The sequence below is a fragment of the Rhinolophus sinicus genome, linkage group LG09 (genome assembly GCF_036562045.2).
Source record: "Rhinolophus sinicus isolate RSC01 linkage group LG09, ASM3656204v1, whole genome shotgun sequence".
Lineage (NCBI taxonomy): Eukaryota > Metazoa > Chordata > Mammalia > Chiroptera > Rhinolophidae > Rhinolophus > Rhinolophus sinicus.
This window is the reverse complement of record NC_133758.1, coordinates 104,517,358-104,540,110: the sequence shown is the minus strand read 5'-3', so window position 1 is coordinate 104,540,110 and position 22,753 is coordinate 104,517,358. Positions and strand designations below refer to the sequence as shown.

The 22,753-nt window shown below is 41.5% G+C and overlaps 1 protein-coding gene across 2 annotated transcripts in view; it reads left to right on the top strand.

Moving 5' to 3' along the window:
• The window catches only part of CPVL (carboxypeptidase vitellogenic like), a 110,363-nt gene that overhangs the window by 12,462 nt on the left and 75,148 nt on the right, over positions 1-22,753 (top strand). For both annotated transcript variants that reach the window (XM_019726169.2, XM_019726168.2), the window contains exons 2-3: positions 7,958-8,146; positions 15,312-15,430. In XM_019726169.2, coding sequence (XP_019581728.2) covers positions 7,969-8,146; positions 15,312-15,430 — 297 coding nt within the window. In that variant the 5' untranslated portion in view covers positions 7,958-7,968. The remainder of the gene's footprint in view (positions 1-7,957; positions 8,147-15,311; positions 15,431-22,753) is intronic.

Below are 22,753 nucleotides of genomic sequence, written 5' to 3'. Positions count from 1 at the left end.
TTCTCAGTGGCAGACATGGCATTTCTCATGAGTCTGAAAGGACTTAGGGCTTCAGCCACCCCCCCACCCCCCCACCCCGCCACTTACACCCCTCAAAAAAAAACTAATTTTAAAACCGAAGGAAGTACACTAGAAATTCATTGTAAAGCGAAGTCTGGGCATGTGAGTTTTCACTTCTTTGAAAATAAACATGTACTTAAATCACTTGCAATTTCAGCACCTGTGAGTCTTACAAACGGTATGTGCAGATAATCCAGTTTACTCAGAATTCTGCTTTTGTCAGAATTTGCCTGGAGGCAGATTTTGTCACCTTATGTCATTTATGCAGTGACATATGGGAAACATAAGCGATTTGGAAACTTCTAGATCTGGCTTCATATTTCAGCTTTACTACTTAATGTCTGAGTGGGGAAAGGAGGTCTTGAGAAAATTAACCCAGGACTTGAGAAACTATTCAACCTAGGACTTAGTTTCCTCACCTGGATGTATCTTATAGAAAGCATTGGAATTAGGGCTTTTCTAAGAATAGCGTCACAGTCAAATAAACAATGCTGACTTTCCACAGTCTTTCCAGCCTCAAGTGTGGTCCCACTCACATGCAATAGTGTCCTAGGGCAGTCATAACAAAGCATCACAAACTGGTGGCTTAAAACAACAGAAATGTAGTGTCTCTTCGTCCTGCAGGCTACAGGTCCAAAATCAGCATGTTGCCAGGGCTATGCTCCCTCTGACACCGAGGGAAGAATGCCTCCCTGTCTATTGTTTGTCAGCAATCCTTGTTTCTTGACCTGTAGATGCATCATTTCAATCTCTGCCTCTGCTGACACATGTCTGTCACCTCCCTGTGCCTCTGTCTTTAAATGGCATTTTTTTTCCTCTCTGTATTTCTCTCCTGTTATAAGGACACGGGCTATATTGGATTCAAGGCCCACCCTAGTTCAGTATGACCTCATTCCAGTTTAATTAGTTACATCTGCAAAGACACTAGTTCCCAAGAAGGTCACCTTCTGAAAGACTGGGGGTTAGAACTTCAACATATCTTTTGGGGGGAAACAATTCAACCCATAAAAATTCATGCAGTTACTTTGGGCAAAAAACTTAGGAGTCGTCCTTGCTTGTTTGTGCCCCTCAGCCATTGTATTTCAGTCTATTAACAAATATTGGTAACTGTGCCTTCAGAATGTAGCTGACGTCTTCTCACCACCTCCACTGCTACTCCCTGGCCCCAGGCTCGCTCATCTCTGCTGGATTATTACATTATCATTAATGCCTCCTAAGTGGTGCCCTGATCCATCCTTATTCTCCTAAAGTCCTCTTGCTACATAGCATAGCAATCAGAGTGATCATTTCACATTTCACAATTCTAGTCAGATCATACTATTTCCTTACTTCAAAGCCTCCATTGGTCTCCCATCACAATTAGAATAAAATGCTAATGCTTATGAATACAGATAAGATTCGACATGTGCTGTTGCCCATGACTACTCTCCAAACTCCTCATGTACCACTTCCTCCTTTATTCACTGTACACCCATCAACCAACACTAAACAAAGCTTCTTTGCACCTCAGGGCCTTTGCACTGCTTCCTCAAGGCTGGTTTCACCCAGAGATGTGTTTCCCGACCAAACTATTTTTTTAGCCCAAATACTTTTTTGAGGGCATTTGGAGCAAGGGGAGCCTAGGATATATTTGCTCCTCCAACATAATTGGTTGAATGAATAAAGATCACAGAATGTGTTCCATTACGTTTTTAGATATTACAAAAGAATAAAAAGTCTTATCAAATATTGTTGGTTTGGGAAATACTGGGGTAAAGTTTTAACACATTTATTTACAGCAAAACTTCTCAGTGACATAATAATTTAATTCCGAGGGGCTATAGTATGTGGTATTTCCAAACTTACCTGAATAGGGAGTAGGGACCCAGGCCCACACAGCACATTTTGAGAGATGCTGGTATTGGAGCCATATAGAGTGGTCTTTGGAGACTAATAAGGACTGAACTCTTATTGCTCTGCCACGTCTTAGCTTTGTGAACCTGGGCATGTAAGTTACATTCTCTGAGGATTGGTTTCTCACCTATAAAATGGGATGATAATAGTACTTGCATGGAAAAGGTTAGAAATACACATACAAAGCAATTGGCACAGTGCCTGTACATAGGCAGCATACGATAATCGGTGGCTATTGTGTCATTATCATGATGACACTTTTGATTATGGGAATGGTCTTTCTACGTCAAAACTGTTACTAACATTTTGGGACATGTCTACTTTGTATTTCCCACTCCCAGTCAAAATTTTCCTTCTGGTTGGAGTGAGAGTTCAAGGTAAAGCTACCGATTACAGTGTCAGATAACATTTTCTCTTCTTCCTGATTCTTTTCATTCTCTACCTGCCACATAACTCAGGTTTGTCTCCCTTTCCTGTGAGTCCCAGGATATGGTGGCAGAGATAGGGACAACTAATTCATTAGCACGATTAGACACCACTATCTGATGCCAGAGGGGTGGCCTGTGAAAAAGAGATAGGCATGTAAGTCTCAGTGCCACTTAGTGCCAGCAAAAGGTTGTCCATTACCTTGTGTGTCACGTCCTGTGTCCTTTCTAGGAAAAGAGTGCTTCAAATATCAATTTTAGAAATTACAATGGTGTCATAAAGAAGATGAACAGTGGATCCTTCAAAATAAAGGTTTTCTTTCACCATTTGTTTGCATGGAAATCGTTTTTGCAAAATAGCTGGATTTGGGATTTGAGTTGGTATTTAATTCTGGGTTGCACAATAGCCCATTATCAAAGGATTCAAATGCTTTGGATATGCTTGAATAATCTTCAGAGGTGACTGAATCTTTTTTAAATAAAGGAACCACTTTTTTGTACCCTTCTTTTATTACAGATTTCATGGAAATGTCTGCTACTAGTTGGCCCGTTTTTGTTTGTTTTGGGGAATGCTTTTATTATGTTGGGAGTTACTAAAACCAGTTAACTATGTAAGGGAGCTCCAAATAAATGTTTTAATTACAGCTATAATGTTTATTACATGAGGGATTTTTATCCTTTGGTTAGAATAATCTGTAATATAAAATAGAGAAGTGGGAAGGAAAGAAAGGGAAAACAGAGCTGCTTGAAACATGTGCTGTTTTTTTTTGTCCTCATTCTGGAGTTTTTGTTTTGGATTCTTTTCTGTTGGTGGAACACACACCTTCCAGTGGCTTTTTCAGGTTTCTTTTCTGGAGGCCTTGTGTATCTAGTTATGTTGTTGGATGCTTCCACATACAGATGACAACTTGGCAGGATTTTCCCTTTTTGTCTCTTCTGCTGGTCATTTCATATGGTTTCCAGCTCATTTTCCAAATAAGAACATGAGACCAACCTGTGCAGGTAAATGTTTAACAACTGGCTCCCTGGGGAAGGGAGGCAATACAGGAAAGGCCTGACTTGTGATGTTTGCCGATTTCCATGGTGTAAATATTCCCACCATAGCTGACTTCACACTATCAACATGACATCATTGAACACAAACTTGGAAAGAAATGCGCAGTGACAAGCCATCATATAATCCATCCACGAGTCAATAAATAAATAAACAAACAAACAAACAAACAAAAACTCCGGAGCATACATAATAGTAAAATGTAGTAAAATAAGTTGGAAGTGATGAGTTTTGAGTATTTATGACATTTTTAAATATTACTTATGAAGGATAAGTTTTTGTAGGTTAATTTTTAACAATGACTATGTTGAACAGCTGGTTCTCAAAGTTCCTAGAAACCTAATCTTTGGTTCTCACACTCTGGCTGGGACGTAGAGAAGTCACTGTCTTGCCCGAGGTCCCCTGAATCAGTCGTGGCAGAACCTGGATTAGTATGAACTCCAAAATACGAAATTTCTCTGGAAAGATTTACTTGTTAATGTTTCAGTTATTCATTTATTTTGCTACATCCTCTGATGATCTACGAAAAGGTTTAGGACCATTATAGGCTGTTATTATCTATTGCTAAAATCAGAGTTAAAATATCTGAATGTGATGGTAACCAAAGATGGGGGAGTGGAAAGCAGATTGGATGCCTGGCTTTGAGTCATGCTGGGTCCTACTGCTCACCAGTGGTATAATCTTAAGCAAGTCGCTTGCTTACTTTTCTGGCTTCAGTTTTCTAGTCTGTAAGACGAAAGAATTGGGCCCTATGAACATCTGTTATCTCATCTAGGTCTCAAATATCACAATTCATTGTTTGGATCCATCAGTTCAACAAATATTTGCTTACTACCAATTGTATGCATATGGGTTATGAGTTCTACTCCTGGCAGAATTAAATACAAAAGCAATAATTATTATGATTATTATAACATCTCACATTTATGCAGAGCCTTCATAGTTACCAAAGAGAAAATGCACTTTGAGTCTCTGAGGTTCTGTTGTGTTAGGAGATCAGGACACATCTTCACAGAATGTTAGAGAAAAAAGCACCTATTCTAAAAGAGCAAACAGAACCTTACTCCTAGGAAACTTTCGCAAGAGGTCATAACCAGGTAATAATAAGGAATAACAGGAACAAGCATTTGTGTGTTTTTTGTGTGTTTTTTTTTTGGCCATGTCTATCCGTTGCTTCACTTTGTCTTAAAAAAGCAATACCAAAAATTATATTTTTCTGATTATCAGATTAATTATCGTAGAAAATTTAGACATTCTTAAGAAGTATGAAATAAGGATAAAATACCATATATCCATTTTAATAGCCTGCTTTTCTTTATCTAATATTTTAGTATAGTTTCCAAAACATTATCATAGAGTCATATTCACTGCTACCATGTTTCCCTGAAAATAAGACCTAACCGAACCATCAGCTCTAATGCATCTTTTGGAGCAAAAATTAATATAAGACCCGGCCTTGTTTTAATATAACACAAGACCAGGTATAATAATATAATATAATATAATATAATATAATATAATATAATATAATATAATACCGGGTATAATATAATATAATACTGGTCTTATATTAATTTTTGCTCCAAAAGACACCTTAGAGCTGATGGTCTGGCTAGGTCGTATTTTCAGGGAAACATGGTATATATAATAATTTCATCTTTTTGGTATACTGTAACAATTAAATTGCTTACATTTTTGACTGTTTTTATTCTACAGAGCACTGTGATATCCTAAGATTAGCCTGAATCATTTTTATTTATTGAACATTGGATGCAGTTTCCAACTATAATATTTAAAGTTTAATAAGATAGTTTTAGCAAATCATATACTTTTGACCTTTAGCTTATTTGATTCTGCCAACATTGCTTTATATTTGCCTAGATTTTATTCTGTTTCTAAACATTTATTAAGAGGAATAGTTTGCCTGAATCCTTCAATATGATATGTTTGAACTGGAAATAACACCAATGTTTTCATATTATTTCAAATAGACATATGTTAAAGTGTATGGTTAACAATTTTTTCTTGCACCTTCTGTGGGCATTAGCTTCAGGTACAGAATTTATTAGTTTAGAAAGTACTCAATAAATGTTCAATAAATAAAAATGATTCAGGCTAATCTTAGGATACACAAAAACACTTGAGAAGGCTATTAAGAAAAAAACACTTCCATTCATGATAGTAGCTTTCATTTCATTAGGAGAGATGACAACTGAGCCCAGTTCAGGAATTCAGACTGTCAAATGAGAACTGTGTAATGAAAAATGTTGTTGCTTTAATTCTCCTACATGGGAAATCGTGACTCTAATAGTTACTTGATTAAATGTTAATGAGATCTACTAATTTGACCCAACTCTGACTTTTATTAATTAAATATGTCAATTAAACGAAAACCAGTTTTACCTCTTTCTTTAACATCTTTGAGTCAACATCTGCTCACAAGAGAAGTGCTGTAACTACCCTGGTTATTTAAATATTAATGACTTCCATTAAAGGGGGCTGGAGGTTTGCAGTAGGAAGATTGAGAAATTAGATGGCATTCTTAGTTTCTTGTTTCTGCCCCCAGGGGGAAAAGAAAAAAGAAAAAAAGAAAAAGAGAAAGAAAACCTTTTACTGGAAGAACTTCTAGTATATTTTTAATACCACAGATTGTCTTACCCACTGAACCAGTTAGAAAGATTGTTGATTTCAAGCATTCCATGAAAGTAGCTGTTACTAAAACATCAGCACAAGTTCACATCATTTAAAAAATGTTTTATCAGTGCCACAGTGGTCATTACCCTTGGGCTTCTTGGGAAGCTAATTTCAGTTTCTAAATTCATTTTGTTCTTTATTATAGTCAATAATAAGCAAAGGCAATTTTTAGCTACATATTGTATGTTCTTGGGCTTGTTTAAATTAAGTAGGGGAATTCTATTAAGTTAACCATGAAAGACTTTACAAGGATTATATATTCAATTCAATTATAGTTATAAACTTTTATCTTATGGGGGAAATGTGGCTGAAAAGCTTTTTAAATTTGCTACAACCAGTATTTTCATATTATGCCAAATTGGGTTGTGATAAGTATGTGGTTAGTAGGTTTTTACACATTTTGTTTTTAGGATGTTTTAATAGCTTGGTATTTTAAATCAGCAAACAGTCAAAAGCAGGCATTATATTTGCATAATTGTATATTTCTTTTTGCAGCTAGAAATCTGAGTGAGCAGCGTATTTATTTATTTCATGTATTTTACTTAGACTTTAGGACTAAGAATTTGAATCGTGCTTAAATAGGCGTAATGCCGAGTAATGTAACACCATCAATGTAGGCACCATAATACTTAGCAGGGTCAGGATTAAGTGAAGAAGCAAGACACCCACCTTGGGTGTAAAATTTAAGAGTGCCAAAAAACTCAGTCATCAGGATAAATAGTATGTAAAAATTGATGACAAAAAAATTCATGATGAACAAAATGTCAAAATTTAAAAAAAAACACACGATAAGATCTGATCCTGCATCTCCACCTGACTCACCTTCGCCTGGTCCTGACTCTGGCTGAGTTCTAGTTCTGATTGTTCCAAGTTCATGTCCTTGGGTAAGGCACTCCTTTGAGTCAAGTTTTCGTGATATAACCCTGGTGATAATCATCCTGGCTTTCCTAGTTGACTTATTAAGAGGTTCAAATCAGCTAAAAATACAAAGGGAAATCCCATTTTAAATCTAATTTACATGTTTGTTTATAAGTCAGGGAAATCACATATAATTTTAAGCCATTATTATTATCAGCCCAGGTGAATAAGCAAATATCAGATTTGAAGATCCTTGAAGAGCTCTGTGTTAATGAAGCGAGAGACCTAACTCTTGAGTTTATCAACTAGCTTTGGGGTAGGGACCCGGAGATAGTTCTAGAGCCCTCCCTCTCTTCCTTCTTTCTTTTTTGTTCTTGGATGCAAAGTTTCCTGATTTTGTAAGAGACAGCAGAGGGAACCAGAAATTCACTTAGTTTGTTTTAAATTCCCCTACAAAGTGCCTGTTGATGAGTAAGGTCTCAAGGTTGCTCAAGCTACAGCTATTCCACCCACCAATGATGTCTTGCCCATTTCTCCTGCCAGTCTGAGTTTCACCCACCCTTTATTCACATCTGACCTTGGTAAGGCCTTCTTAGGTTTTTGGCCTGAAATGTTCTCTGCTTCCTGTAGCGGATAAACGGTCTCTACCACTCATTCGGTGGTCAGTTATAGAGTCCTGGTTGGCTCGAGGCTTATAACTAATTCTGCATTGAATTTACTTTCCAGACCACAGTATTAGAAATATAAATTGTTTCTCCGGTTACATAGGAAACCCCTGGGTAGCCTCCCATTTGCCTGTTGATTTCAGGAAGAGCAAGGATTGGGTCTGTTTTATTTTGGTAGTATCCAAGGGGTTTAGTAAAGGACCTTTACACACAATTTTTTTTGAATGAATAAATGAATGCCTTGCATGTAAAATGGTAAATATTTACTCTTTTGATTCATTTGTGGAATTTCATTGTTTTTATCCTAGGCGCAGACGGAATGATGGGCGCCATGTGGAAGGCGACTGTTTTGTTGGTCCTGTTGGTGTTCAGCCCTGGTGGTGATGGGCTGTTTCGCTCCAGATACGGAAATGTCCGAGTGTCCATACCACAGAGGGGAGATGCAGGACAGCCATTGTTTCTTACTCCCTATATTGAAGCTAGGAAACTCGCAGAAGGTCAGTTTCATCAGAAAACCACTGGTATACTGTCAACAGTTTTTCTTTTTTTGAGCCATTATCCTGCAGGATCCCAAATATATTCTAGTATTTATATTCACTTGTTCTATTTCAAATGCTAGTGATTTGATGTCACATATTATCAGAGTTGTGAGCTAAAAGGAGAGTTCATCAGGGCCAGTTTATCTAGCTGTTGAGTCCCTGTACTTCTCTTTATAAGATTAGTACAGTACCTGTCTAGCACTGGTCACTTAATAAGGTTATTATTGTCATGTGGGGCGGCCTACGGGGTCTCAGCTCCCGCTCCTCACATAGGAACGCAGGATATGGTGAGGCCAAAAAGGAACACCCATGGAGCCATAGGTAGGGAAGTCATACCACTGTGGTCTCACTGCCGGCTGGGTTGGAGACACAGGAAGCAGGAGCCACACTGTCTGCAACCTGCTGTCCACTTCTCTGCAATCCGCAACCCGCACTCCGCCGTACTAACTGCAATCTGCTCTTGCTAGCTCAGCCACCATCTTCTTGCCAGCCCCGCTTTTCTGCTAGCGTAGCCACAGCAGTTATATTAGTGGCCAGTGGCTCACTGGTTACAGCTGATGGCCAACTAGCCACAACTGATGGCCATCTAATCACAGTTGATGGCCATTTACTACCTGTGCCAGCACCTTTCTATGTGAGGCCAAGAGCCTGGAAATTGCTTTCTGGGGCTCTGTTCCCACAAAGTTACTTGTCAGAATCCACAGACACCAGAGGTAGGATTCACACCCAGAACCTGTGCCCACAGTCACATGCTGATCCCCCTTGCCTGGCAAATTACCCAAACATCCTACGCCTCAGTTTCCTCATTAATTAACTGGAGATGTAAGACTTACCCCAGTTGCAGGGATAGTATAAGAATCAGATGAGAAAATGCAGGTGAAAACTCTTTATGCTCTGTAAATCACTCTCTAAAAATTAAGTGTTTGCAAATGGGGTTTTCTACTCTTATTAGTAGTAGGAAAAAAATGTGTCATTTGGTGTCATCAGAGACTGAAAGTTATGACCTGCCTCCACTCTTCATGCTTTTTCATGCTTCGGTAAATCACAGTGTAGATAAATTAATCATTCTGGACCTCAGTAGGCTCCTGAGCTATAAAATAGTATATAGGGGGCTATTCTGATGAACTATTTGTAAATGGAAGCAGGGGTGGTGGCTGGAGGGAGCTATGGGGGCAGGAAGTGTCTTTAAGAGGGTAGGAGATCCCGTGTTTGGTGGAGGAAATGATCCAGCAGAGGGGGGGGAGGGCAACTCTTGGGGTGGGGGCAACTCTTGCTGGAGCACTTTCTTTAAGGAGATGAGAGACATGGTATCTGGCACATAGATGGAGTAACTGGTGTTTGCTCTGAAGGACCAACTTTGTGCCCGGTCACAAGCGGGTCGGCAGAGTTAATGCTTGTGAGTCTGGTGGGTGGGTAGGTGTCGCATGGGAGTGTGGAAGTGAGAATGGAAATTTTAGGGAAATGATCGTTTTAAAGATCAAAAACAAATCTATCTCCTCCATATGAAAGTTTAAAATAAAACAGCCGATGTCGTTGTTCTTTTTCTTTGTTTGGTATAAAACCAGAACAGTGTCGTATCTTAAGGACACATTTGAGTCCTGTTCATATCTCTTTTCCTAAAATACACATTGCTTCCATGTTTCACCATCTCTTTCCAAAGAAAAAGTGAAAAACTTTGATAATGTAGTCAGTATACATTAGTGTACATTAGATAACATAGCCAGTGGTCATATAGTCAGATAGTGTGGTTAGATAATATAGTCAGGCTTTTTAAAAAAAGACTCATTTTTACTTGCTGTAGAAGAGTCATGGGAAGATGGTAGGCTCCTCCAGGTCGGCTCATTCACTAGACTTACATGAAGAGGCAATCATTAATCCAAATTTACCAAACTTCCTTAATAAGTGGACCCTACTGACTTAATTGTGTTCACTAACAATAAACCAAAGCGAACCATTTAGTTTAGAGTTGAAAAGGAATTACATACGCATAGAACCGACTCTACCAATCCACAGATGAGACACAGTCACCTGCCATGACTTGCCCAAGGGGATACAGGTAATAGTAACAAACATGTGTTTAGGACCCAAGTTTTCTCTGTGATGTGCCTGCTATAGTTTGTTTTTCTTTGTTGAAGAAGCTTGTGCTTTACTGGGGTGACCAGATACACACATGAAACAATGAAGGACTAAGGCAGTGAATATTAAAATACTAAAGTATTGCATTTGAGTTCGTCACGCTGGAGATTTTGAGGAGAAAATGATCCCATTGGTTGGCATAGTCCAGGGAGACAATAGTAATAGCAGTAAATAGTAAAAATCTCAAGGAGCTAGCATTTAGTCATTATATTCTAGTACCTAGCAAAGTGCCCCTAGGTAATGGGCACACAATAAAAATTTGTAGACTTTAAATTGTAGACCTGAATATGTGCCAGGCATTGTGCTTGACACACACCAGCTCCTTTCATCCCCAGAGCAACCCTAATGCAGAATGCATAATTGTAGTTCCCATTTTACAAATGAGAAAAATGAGGCCCAGAGAAATTCAGTATCTTACCCAAGGCCATTTAAAGCTAGTACGTGGCAGAGCTGGGATTAAAAATCTATCTCTGCTAATTCCAGAACCCAAGGTACAAACCGCTGTGCTATGTGACTGGCTGCAGATCTGAGGGTGCTGACCAAGATTTGGGAAAACAGACAAGGGCCTGTGCGTACTGAGTGAGGACAATGACTGAAATAAAGGCATTACGTGACAGTGACCCTGGTGTGTCTGGATCAGACACCTGATAGGATCAAGTGAAGTCCACCTGGGGAGATTGTCCACGTCCCTCTCTTTCCTGTATTTCTTGACTGTGAGTGTTGCAGTGATAGTCGTCAGCCATAGCGATGAAAAGATTTCAAGGGAGGTAGTTTCATCCTGTCCTTTGTGCCAGCCCTGATAGATCACCGTCTGATGAGTGACAATACTTAAAATATTAAATCTGATGTAATGTCACTTTCTAATGTTCTGTTACACAGTCAGAATCTTTGATTGGAATTTGATCCAAAATCTGATCCAAAATCTGGTACATCTGGGTATGCAAATGCAGCCCTGATAATATAATTAAGGATCATTTTATTCATCTACTTTACTGAAAGTTTTGGAAGCTCTGGACAGATGGTCAGCTTGTTTCCCTAAATCTCTCTTGTTTATTGAGTCTGTGAAAACCCGAGGAACGTGAGTCTTAATATTGCAATGGAACATTTTTGAGATAGTCATTCACAAAAAGACAAGGGGAATTTTATTTTTCTAATCCCCAATTAGCTGGTTTAGTTTCATGTAATTGTAATTGCATGTTTACTTTCTCTGCAGCTAGAATAAAATCCCTACGCTCTGAAACAAAATGAATATAGGAGGCAAATTTTAACATGTTTACACACACGGCATTTTCACACATTTTAAAGAATATTTTGCTATTAGGTCTTAATTTATTATCACTTAGGGTCTGGTAGTGTCATGTCTATACTGATGATGACCCGAGTCTTGGCGGATGTGAAATGCACCCTGATTAGCTAGTTTATGCCCTTTTTGGGGCACACGCCAATCTCTTTGAACATGGTACTATTACAAACACTGGTAACCGCAGTAAATAACAAGAAGGAAGTGAAATCGCTTCAAAGAAAACCTTTTTCCTTTCTTTAACGGGTTTAAACATTTGTATTGTGAGTCATGGTTCCAGGAAGAAAGAAACTTCTACATCTTAGGGGTGTATTTCCCATATTCCTTTAATAGACTCTGGAAGGATGAACAGAATATTTGAAAATATAAAACAATCATTTTAGTTGAAAGAATTTTTAATTATTTTATTGTGGTCTACTTAAAGGAAATTTAAAATTTGGAACAGGATGAACCACTTTTCTGTGGGCCAGGGAAGTTTTTCAAACTTTCTAAAGATCTTAATAAGGCCTGCTTGCCTTAAAAGGTTTTTATAGAAATAAGCTAATTCTAGTGCATTGTCAGTGTGGCCTGTTTTAGTCCATTCATTCATTCATCCATCCATCCATCCATTGAAAGAATGTATTGAAAGTCTTAAGTGTAAAAGTCTTAAGTGTGTAAATCAAGCATGCTATGTCCCTGGAGGTACAAAGATAAACTAGAGAAATTCTTTGCTTTCCAAAAGCCGCTGATCTAGAAGGGAAGGTGGGAAATGTACCTGAGTAAATGTAGGGAGCAGTGAAACAACTTTTGAGTCCTCAAAAGGGAGGGTAAGCATCTGAGTCATTTTCAGGTAGATTGGTTCAATCATCTCTCCTCCATACTCCATCCCCTCCAGCTCCTTTCTATTACATATTTTCTCTTTTTCTTGTTCTACTTTGACCTTTCTCATTTTTCTCTGTCTTTCTTGAATCCCCTCCTGTTCACTTAGCCCTCTGTGTTTCACATCTCACTCATTCCCAATCCCTCACTTTGTAGTTCTCTGCCCTCCTGTTGTGAGGGGTGGGGCCTCTGACTCTGAGAAGATTGATAGTTTTGTGAAAAAAATATTTCAAAAGTGTTTTAGGTACAAACTTCCGGTTATAGAAGAAATAAGTCCTGGAGATGGCATGTACAGCATGGTAACTATAATTGATAATACTGTATTGCATATTTGACAGTTTTTAAGAGAGTAGATCTCAAAAGTTCTCATCACAAGGAAAACAAAATTGTAAGTGTGTGGTGATGATGTTAATTATACTTACTGTGGCGATCATTTTCCAATATATACAAATGTCAAACCATTAGGTTGAACATCTGAAACTAATATAATGTTATATGCTAATTATATCTCAATTGAAATAATGGCCCAAAACAAGTGTTTTAAAAGGCTGCCCAACAATGGAATGTGATCTTTTCTTGGGCTAATGTGAGAAAGGAAGCAAAGAAGGGGAAAGAAAAGAAATGACTGCTGGAGGGAAGGGGAAGAGTGTGCTGGGGGGGAGGGAAGAGGGCTGGCACACACCACTTTCCCCTAAACATCTCTCTTTTTCTTCGAATCCTTCTCTCTTCTTTTTTCTTTGCCTTGTTTTCTGATGGGGAGGGTAGATCTCATTGGAAGAGAAGGGGAAGAGCTGGAGAAGTTAGATTAAGCGATCTTCACTGAGGGACCCGGACTGAGCCCAAAAAAGGCAAAGTCTTCCAGACTTCGGATGGCCTGGGCTGTTGATAGTTACCCCCCACTTAGCCTGTGCCCTCATTTCATGTGCAGCTTGGTGCTAACGGTTCGTCTACACGTTTTCATTTGATCCTCACAGAAAGTCCACAGTGTCCACGTTTTGCATAAAAGGCAAGAGACGCTCAGAGAGATGAAGTCACTTGCTGAGGAGCCTAGTTTACTGCAAACCCAGGTCTGTCCGACTTGGAAATTGTGCTCTTCCCATGGTGCCAGCCCAGCGGGACCCTCTGGAAACTACCTGTGGTCCCCTTTCCTATGTCCCCACTGTAGCCTCTGCTCTCCCAGTCAGTGGATGTGTTTCCCAGACAACAGCAGTGATGCTCTCTACAAGCCAGCCTCTTTCCTACAGGTTCTATGTGCGTGAACTCTTCAGGTTGTCTGTGTTTCATAGATGAGAGACTGGAGCCCAAAGAGGTTAACTATCCGCCTGTTAAAAGTGTCACAGAGCGGGTCATGAGTAACCCGAGGAGCAGCAAAGCACCAGGGAAAAGGAACTGTGTGGGACAGAGGTGTTTCCCTTTGGGGAGGCAGATCCATTTTAAAAGCAGAACTTGTGGCTCCAGAGCAGTGGTGTGCAGGGCGAAGTTTAACAACCAGCAGGGGGGGGCTTGGGCCCTGATTTGGAGCTCTGATTCCCTGAGTGTAAACTTTCTCTGTGGCTTATTGCACTCTGTCAGTGATGTCACTGAAGGTCAAGTTGGTAAGTCATGCGAACCATGGGTCCTCCAGAGCCTATGGGCTTTGGCAGCCCCCGAAGCACCTTTAGTTGGTGGCATGTATAAAGGATCAAGCTTCCTACCTACTCCTGCCTACTAAACAGTCTCCAACTTAAGTCTCAGGCTTAAGTGGCTTTTCTTGAGTGAGTCGTTTTTATTTGGGACCCTTGCTTTGTCACCACTAGAGAACTCCATTCATACTTCTCCTTCCACTTCCCTACCACACCCTGCGTTCTTTCTTAACTCCTTTCCAAATCACTGCTTCCCCTTCCACTTACACCTCATGACTAATTCTCTAACAGAAGCAGCATAGAAGGGTGGGGGAAGGAGCAAACTCTGCAGCCTGACTCCTCGGTTTTAACCTCTCCTTGACTGTCTGTGTGACCTTCGACAACTTACTTAACCTCTCTGCACTATACCTACCACCGATGTAAAGCCCTTGTACAGTGGCCTTTTAAGTGTTAGCTCCTATGAGTATTATTTCCTCCTGGGTGGCCTTGGTTTTCCAAGCATTCCCTCTTTCCCCTCCTTGTCCCTGTCCCTTTGCTGCCATAAGAAAGCCAGGACCTCTGCCTCCTACGACTGTCCTATCTGGCTCCCTCTAAGTAGCCCAGGTGGTCATCCCCAGTTTCACTGCCTGCCTCTCCCCACCGTCCCCAGCCATCCCGGCTCCCCACGTGCTTCAACTCATTTCTCTGGATGCAAGTTAGCAGACCTTTTGCTTTTATGATAAGGAAAGTGTGGAGAACACAGGCCTTCCATGGCTGAAGGCTACTTAGCTATGTTGTTTCTCTTGCAGGCCTCCCCGCTTTGGGGTCAGGTGACTTTATCCTGCCCTGGCCCTCCAGGTGGCCCAATATGAACACTTCAGTTTATTTTACTTTTTAGAGTGGAGCGGAGATTAGGCGATTTTTTTTTTCTTTCAATGAAAGTCTTATTATCACTCATAAAATATATTTGGGGACAAAAAATAAGTAAATAAAACATTAAAAACCCTGAAAGATGTCACTGTCCTTGGCTCATTTATGTATGTCGAGTATATAGACTTGGCCAGGGCACGTTGGAATTTGCTGCGGTAAGTACCTTTCTGCCAGTCCCCTTGTAGCCTTTCTGATCCCTCCATCCCCGACCCAGCCCCTGGGAAAAGTCTGGAGAAGATGCAGAGGGCCAACCCCCTATTATTTCTTTAATCCTTGGGTACATTTTTCTCCTCCCTAGGGAGACAATTGAGTTCGGTCGCTCCTTTCTCGGGATCAAATGTGGAGAGTTACACCGGCTTCCTCACCGTGAATAAGACTTACAATAGCAACCTTTTCTTCTGGTTCTTTCCGGCTCAGGTAAGCCTGCCACAGCACCCTAACAGACACTGACACTCAAGAGCAACGGTGCTGCTCCAGGGTAGAAACATTAGCCTACAACCAACCTGAGGGTGTATTTCTTTTTAATCTTTTAGATGTTTTCTTCTTTTTCTTGTCTAAAAATAAGTGCCAGTGACTTGGTGTGGTTTTCCTGTTTATGTACAGGAAACAAATGTTTGTGGGGAGGTCCAACTTTTAAATTCCTTACAGCCTTATTCAGAATATTAATCCTACCACCTTCTTCCTGCCATAGACTTCTTCCTATCTTTTTGTGGTTTTGTTCTAAAAATACCTGAGGGCAGGGATGGGCCGGGGGAGCAGAAGGAAGATAAGGAGCCAGGGAGCGAGATTTCTGAAGTTCCCAGGTAATAGTGTCCGAGCATGTCTTAATTTAGTCTTGTGTGGCTGCCCTGTCTGTGGGTTTGCTGGGCCAGTTAATATTCCTGCACTCACTCTGTCATACATCCAGTACCCAGTAATTGAGCAGTGCTATCATGTTTCCCCGAAAATAAGACCTAGCTGGACCATTAGAGCTGATGCCTCTTTTGGAGCAAAAATTAATATAAGATCTGGTATTATTTTACTATAATATAAGACTAGGTCTTTATAATGTAATATAACAACATAATATAATATAATATAATATAATATAATATAATATAATATAATATAATATAATATAAGTAATATGATATAATATAATACCCGGTCTTGTTTTACTATAAGATCGGGTATTGTATTATATAATACCCGGTCTTATATTAATTTTTGCTCTAAAAGACACATTAGAGCTGATGTTCCAGCTAGGTCTGATTTTCTGGGAAACACGGTATGTGGAGACACAGAGGAGAGGGAAATGAACTCACTCTGGGCCTTTGGGAAAGGATGGGGAAGACTGGTAATCGAGGATGGCTTCCTGGAGAAGGAAGCCACTCACTCTCTTAAATCTGTAGAGACACAAGTGGGTATTCCCTTGTGTTTTACCAATCCTAATTAACTACCTTTAAGGTCACATAGTTTTTCAGCATGAACAAATCATTTTAGGCTTATGGATACTGTTAGGGGTATTGGCAGGGGTGCTGAGATGCATAAACAAATATTATACCACCGCAAGGTAATTTTCTGTTTTTATTTTGCAAATTGGATTTGCTTTAGAAACCAGAGAAAACAGTCCCTCTGTTGAGACTGTTGAGAAAGCTATCCCTCTGGAGGGTGGTATTTATATTTGCATGTGATTTACATATAGCAATGCTATATATATAATGACTAGATAAATCTAGGGTAAATCTGCTTAATCTAGGGTAGTTTTCAAATTAAATTGCTTCTGTTGGTATGGTTGGGTTGTGTTTTCTTGACTTCTCATTTCTGGTTTCCCAACCATGACCTCTGACATAGTTCACTACATAGTTGTGAATGGAGGGAGGCATGTAAGAAATGGTGAGGAATTCTAGATACTTTTGGGCTGGGCTCATCATAGTCTTCAGGCTGTCACCTACTCTGGGAAGTCTTCCCTGGGCCCTACATAGACTTTCTTATTGCTTCTTCAGTGTTACTGTTGAGTGAGGCAAATGAGGAACCTAGAGCATACAATTTAAGGAAGGATTCACATGCAGCTTGACAAATGCAAGCTGGATACGTGACTATCCTCCAGACTCCTGCTGGTACCCCACACTGTTGGTACCCAACTGGAAACCAGAGGATCAAGGAGTCTGGTCCATAGAGGTCTGCCTTCCAGGGCACAGAGCAGAGAATGGACCTCCAGAGGCAATCAGGAAAACATCCAACTAGCCAGCACATCTATCTTAAAGAGAATTGATGTAAATTAAGCCAAGAAATATGACCTAATTCTAACGGGTGGAAATTTTCTTTGTGTTCTTGGAAATCTCTTAAACTTTATGCCTTTCAGAAACCATAGTATAAAAGTGTATTTTTGATATCGTATCTATCAATATTATTGAATACAGGTATTTATCATGAATCCCTTTGTGTTAGTTTTCTGTTGCTTCTATACAAATATTCACAAACTTAGTGGCTTAAACAACACTAATTTATTATTTCACAGTTCTGGAAATCGGAAGTCCGACACACGTCTCACTAAGGGCTGCAGTCCTTCTGGAGGCTCTAAGGGAGAATCTGTTTCCTTGCTTTGTGCAATTTCTAGAAGCTGCCTGCATTCCTTCGCTTGGCACCGTCCTCCATTTTCAGGGAAAATGGGTTGAATCCTTCTCACATTGCATCACTCTGCTGACTCCATAGCCACTTCACTTTCTCTGATTTGTTTTCTGCTTCATTTTTCTACGGGGAAGGACCCTTGTGATTACATTGGGCCCACCCCCGCATTACCTCCCTACCTGCAGGTCTGTTAACTGATGATCTTAATTCCATCTGCAACATTAATTCCCCTTTCCTTGTAGCTTAACCTGTTCACAGGTTCTTGGGACTAGGATGTGGACATCTTTGGGGAGACACTCTGTGCAAAATGGATACCTGAAAAAATTTGCCTATATTAGTGACTCTCAAGAATGTTCTCTCTCAGTGATTCTCACATTGTATTGTATTTAAGAATTATCTCCAAATTCTCCCAGGATGCTGACTTGTCAGTTGGGAGAGTCCATCCAATCATAGAATTAACAGGTGGAGCACACCTAAGAAACCATCACTCCAGCCTGTGGGCCACCAGCCTGTATTCAGTGTTTCTGGTCCCCAAGTGGCCCACATTCCTTTTACCAGAAAAACAACTAGAGCAGGCAAACCCAGATGTAGGCGGTGTGTGGTCCCATGCACACACCTGGGATGAGGGCTGGAATGGGGGGCTGGGGACCCGAGGGCAGCCTGTGGGGATCAGCTTCCCTAATCCTGCTAGGTATTCCTCTAAGGCCTGTTGGGGCTCAGCGTCCATTGCAAGCTCTGCCTCCCCCACCTCCGCCCCAGAAACCTGATTCCTTACTTTCTCTTCTGCTTTGGTAGCTGTTTATGATACCAGCAAGTTCCTTCAGTAAGTTCCTCAATGACTTTCGCATACTGAATCGTCTTTAGTAATGATTCAGATTTGTGAAAACAGGAATTAATGGTGAGGGAAGTGATCAAACGAAAATAAAACAAAGACCCAGTCTTTTCTTAGGTTGCCTCTGAGCAGGTTAACAGCTATGTGTAGAATGTAGGTGATGCACTGGGGTAGTAAAGCTGGTCAGGAAAATGGGCTTAGGCTCTGCACCCTCTCTTGGTTGCTAGACTGAGGTCTAAACCCCTGCCCCCCCCCCCTCACCGCATTTAAAAAAATGACTGAACTGTTGGGGTTCCCCCCTTAATTAAATGGAGTCCTAGCTATGCATCTCCTGATTGGGTTATGTTTTGAGGGGACTAGTACTATAGCCCTAAATACGTTCTAAGATGATCCCAGCGGACATAAACACCAGGCCGCCATGACAGGAAGAAAGATGGTTAAGCACAGAGTATACTATTGAAAATGACAGACTATGCTTCAGGGAAGAGAGGCAAAGATGAAAAGACAGTACCGCTGACAGCTGTCACCCTATGGCAGCCAGGATGGATTGTTCCAAAGCCTCCTTACCGGGGGCCCACCTGCAAACCCAGGTCTCTGAGGCCCCAAAGCAACCATTCCTGCTGAGTCAGTTGGGCTATAAATGATGGAATGGGCCAGTTTGGGTAAAGGAGATAAAGCATGTGAGAAGCAGCAGCAGTGGTCACCCAGATGGGAGAGAGTTCCTTTCATTTGGCAGATATATTAGTTCCTGGCCTGTCTCAGGGAAGCAGCTGATATTGTCATCGAGAGAGAAATGACCCTACAGAAAATGAAGGTAGAGAAAATAAGAGGTCCAGGAAGGATGCGACATTTGTAATATCCTCTGTGTATTTTTTTTGGGTTGCTCTTTCTCAAATTAGTTTTGTTTTCCTGTTATTTCTGTGAGATTCCCCTGTTATTATATACAAATCAGTGCATAATGGATTCTAGAACTTGAAATTGGTGTGCAGTGGGGATACAATCTGCAAGAGAAATGAATAGGCATTTTGTATGAGATAAAAAGTATAATGAAGCCAATAAAAATGGCACAGTTATAATAGCTATTGTTAATTGAACACTGACTCCATGCTAAACGCTGTGCATTTTTGAAATGTAATCCTTAAAATAACCACACGAGGAAGGAATTATCCTCATTTTATAGATGAAGAAGATTACAGAGATTAAATAATTAGCCCTAAGTTGCCCAACAAAAGATTGGCAGAATTGGAATTTAAAACTAGATCTGGGGTGGAGAAAATCTTTGCTCTTGACCAGCATGTGGTGATCCTGAGAAAACAGTCACGGAAGGTACTAGACTCCAGTTGTTACAGGTATGGCTCTTGAGTGAGTCAAGCTTGCATAAAACCTTGGCTCCACTGCTCGTGCCAGATGTGACCTTGGGCATATTTTCTTCACTTCTCGGAGACTTGGTTTCTTTGTTTTAAAGGGAGGATCAAAATACCCACTTGACAATGGTTCTGAGACAAATGAGATTATGTGGGAAAGTCCTTAGTTTGGGGCCTGATACATAGTGAGCAGAGTTGCTATTGTTATTGTTTAAATATTATCGAAATCATTATCATTATTAGTTTTCCTGTGATAAACAGACATACTATACAGAACCAAGCCAAGCACAATGTGGGCCGTTAGAGAAGACAGGAATGAGAGGGCTATTCCAATATGGAAGGAGTTGAATGCTGGCCAGGAATGTGGATTAATTGCTTGCTGGGTGAGGAAATCACAAAGTGAAATTGGGATTTTTCACATTTAAGAAGATAGGAAGGCGTAGAGATTATTTTTTAAAATTAGAATCCTTCTCATTGGAAAAAAGTATCCAATATTTGACTTTTCTGTGGGAATATAGAAAATCTGTTGGATATGTTTAGCCAAAGCCTGCGGATTATTTCTCTCGAATGTCATGGAGCCCAAACCTGAGATGTTTAAGGTTAGGCCTAGGCCCCTTCACTCAGGACCCCATCTTGCTCCTCAGGCCAAAAGGAATGGCTGGGATTCCTGGAGTCTGAGTATGCAGTGACTGAGAAAGGCCAGTGTCACGTCGAGAAGTCAGGCTGGGGTAGGGTGAGGCCTGGGGCACCTGGGGGCAACATTTGAAGTGTGCCCTCCCTGAGGGTCACGCAGGTGCTGACCCTTCTTAACCAGACACCAGGAAAATCAGGAGAGCACAGGATGAGGTTGGCACAGTCCAGAAACCCACAATCCATGCAAGGGCAGTGAACCGCTCTGCTATTCCTGGGTCAATGCAGAAGGCCTTCTCTCTGTGAGTGGGATAGCATGTCCCCGAGAATAGCTGGAAGCCTGCAGGACCGTCCACTCTGGGGGTGAAGGCGTGGAATCAGGCTCCACTGGGCCTGACCTATGCTAGGTTCACTTCCTCCTCTGGATGGCATAATTTCTTGGGCAACAGTAGAGGTGGTAGAGGGCAGTGGCTCTCAGAATTGCAGCTGCTCCTCAGAAATACCTGGGGAGTTTTACAAATATAAAGCTTTCCCAGCTCAGCGTCCAGCCCCTCCCAGCAGAGATTCTGATCCAGTAGATCTGGAGAGGGCTCAGGGATCACTATTTCTAACAAGCACCACAATGATTCCAGTACAACTAGTCAGAGGGCTTGCATTTGGGAAGCGAGAACCAAAGGCTAGAACACCAGGGTTCTCGTTCTACGTCCACAGTTCCTGGCTATACAGAGTGGGACTGGGCATTCATACTTTCGGGGCTTCAGATTTCTCATATAGAAATAAAGATGTTAAGCCTAGTTGATTTCTAAGGTCCCTCCTCAATCTTACATTCTATGGCTCATGAGTTTTCACCAGTTTGCCTACTAGACATGCCTGAATGTGCAACCTAAGTGATAAAAACATCCAAGCAGGGTAAGCCAGGGTCTGGATTAAATGAATGAGCCCTTGAATTTGTGGCATCTGTGGTAACTAACCTCCAAGATAGCCGCCAGTGACCTTCCTTTCTTGGTCTGCATGGTCCGGTGTAGTCCCCTTCCATGTTGCATCCAGGCTGGCCTTTTTGGCCAATACATCATAGCAGAAATGACGGTGTGTGACTTCCAAGGCTTATATCGGGCAGGGCTGCTTCTGCCTTGGTCTCTCAGATCACTCAGTCTGAGGGAAGCCGGATGCCATGTTGGGGACTGCTAAAGCCTATGGACAAACCTATATGGAGAGGAAGTGAGGCGTCCACCCTCCCGTCAACACCAACCTTGGCTGACGTTCACCTCGCCCCAGTCAAGCTTTCAGATGACCACAGCCCCAGCTGATAACTTGACTGCAACCTCCTGAGAGACCCTGAGCCAGAACTGTGTAGCCAGATATCCCCAAATGCCTGACCCACAGAAGACATGAGAGATAATAAGTGATTATTGTTGTCTTACGCCTTTAAGGTTTGGAGACATGTAGCACTGGATTACTAAGACAGCCTCTTCTTATATATGCTTGGACTGTGACCGTGCTATCTTGTGACAACTAGAACTTCGGGTGTGGTGTCTACTGTGCCAGGTTTTTTTGTTTTTGGGGGGGTGGTTTTGTCTTTGTTTTTTCCCTCTTAGCTTCAATTCTACCCTCTTACCTGATTTAAGAGCTTCAAACGTGTTTCTATGCAGCTAATATGATGTAAAGCTTTGTCAGTAGAGGGCGCTGGAGGGACATTGTAGGAGGAAGTTGGCTTCTCTTCCTGTTCCCTTGTCCGGTGTTTTGCTTTCTCTTGGCCCTACTGCCTAGTTTGTCAGGAATATGTGTGTAGGGACATTCAGAGACTCTGCCTTAGCTGGGGACCCAGACCATGAAGACCCTCGGCAAGCATATAGCCCTGGCTCTGTCCCAGTGATGGCCACCTGGCTGGGGCCCTGTCCACATGGACACCACACATCTCAGGCCTTGCCAGCGCGGCAGGCTCCCTACAGCTCATTCCCCTCCGTAGCCCTCTCATGAGCCTTGACCACCTATGCCCTGCAGGATGGTTTCCCACAGCCCACCCATCACACACACTGTGCACTCCTGGTTGCGTGCCTCCTTTCAAGCAGGCGGGCTGCCAACATCCTGACTTCCTCTGCACTCCCCACCCTGCCAGCCACAGCCCGCTGTCCCTGGAGGCCTTTCCTACTTGTCCAGGCACTGTTGGCCATCTTTAGGCTGGGGACCTGTGACCTTCTCAGCCACCCAGTGGGTTACTGCTCTACCTTCTCCAACAAGGTCTGTAATATAGCCTTGGGAAGGGCCCCAAACACCTTATGAGTTAGTCCATCCTGGGCATGCTCT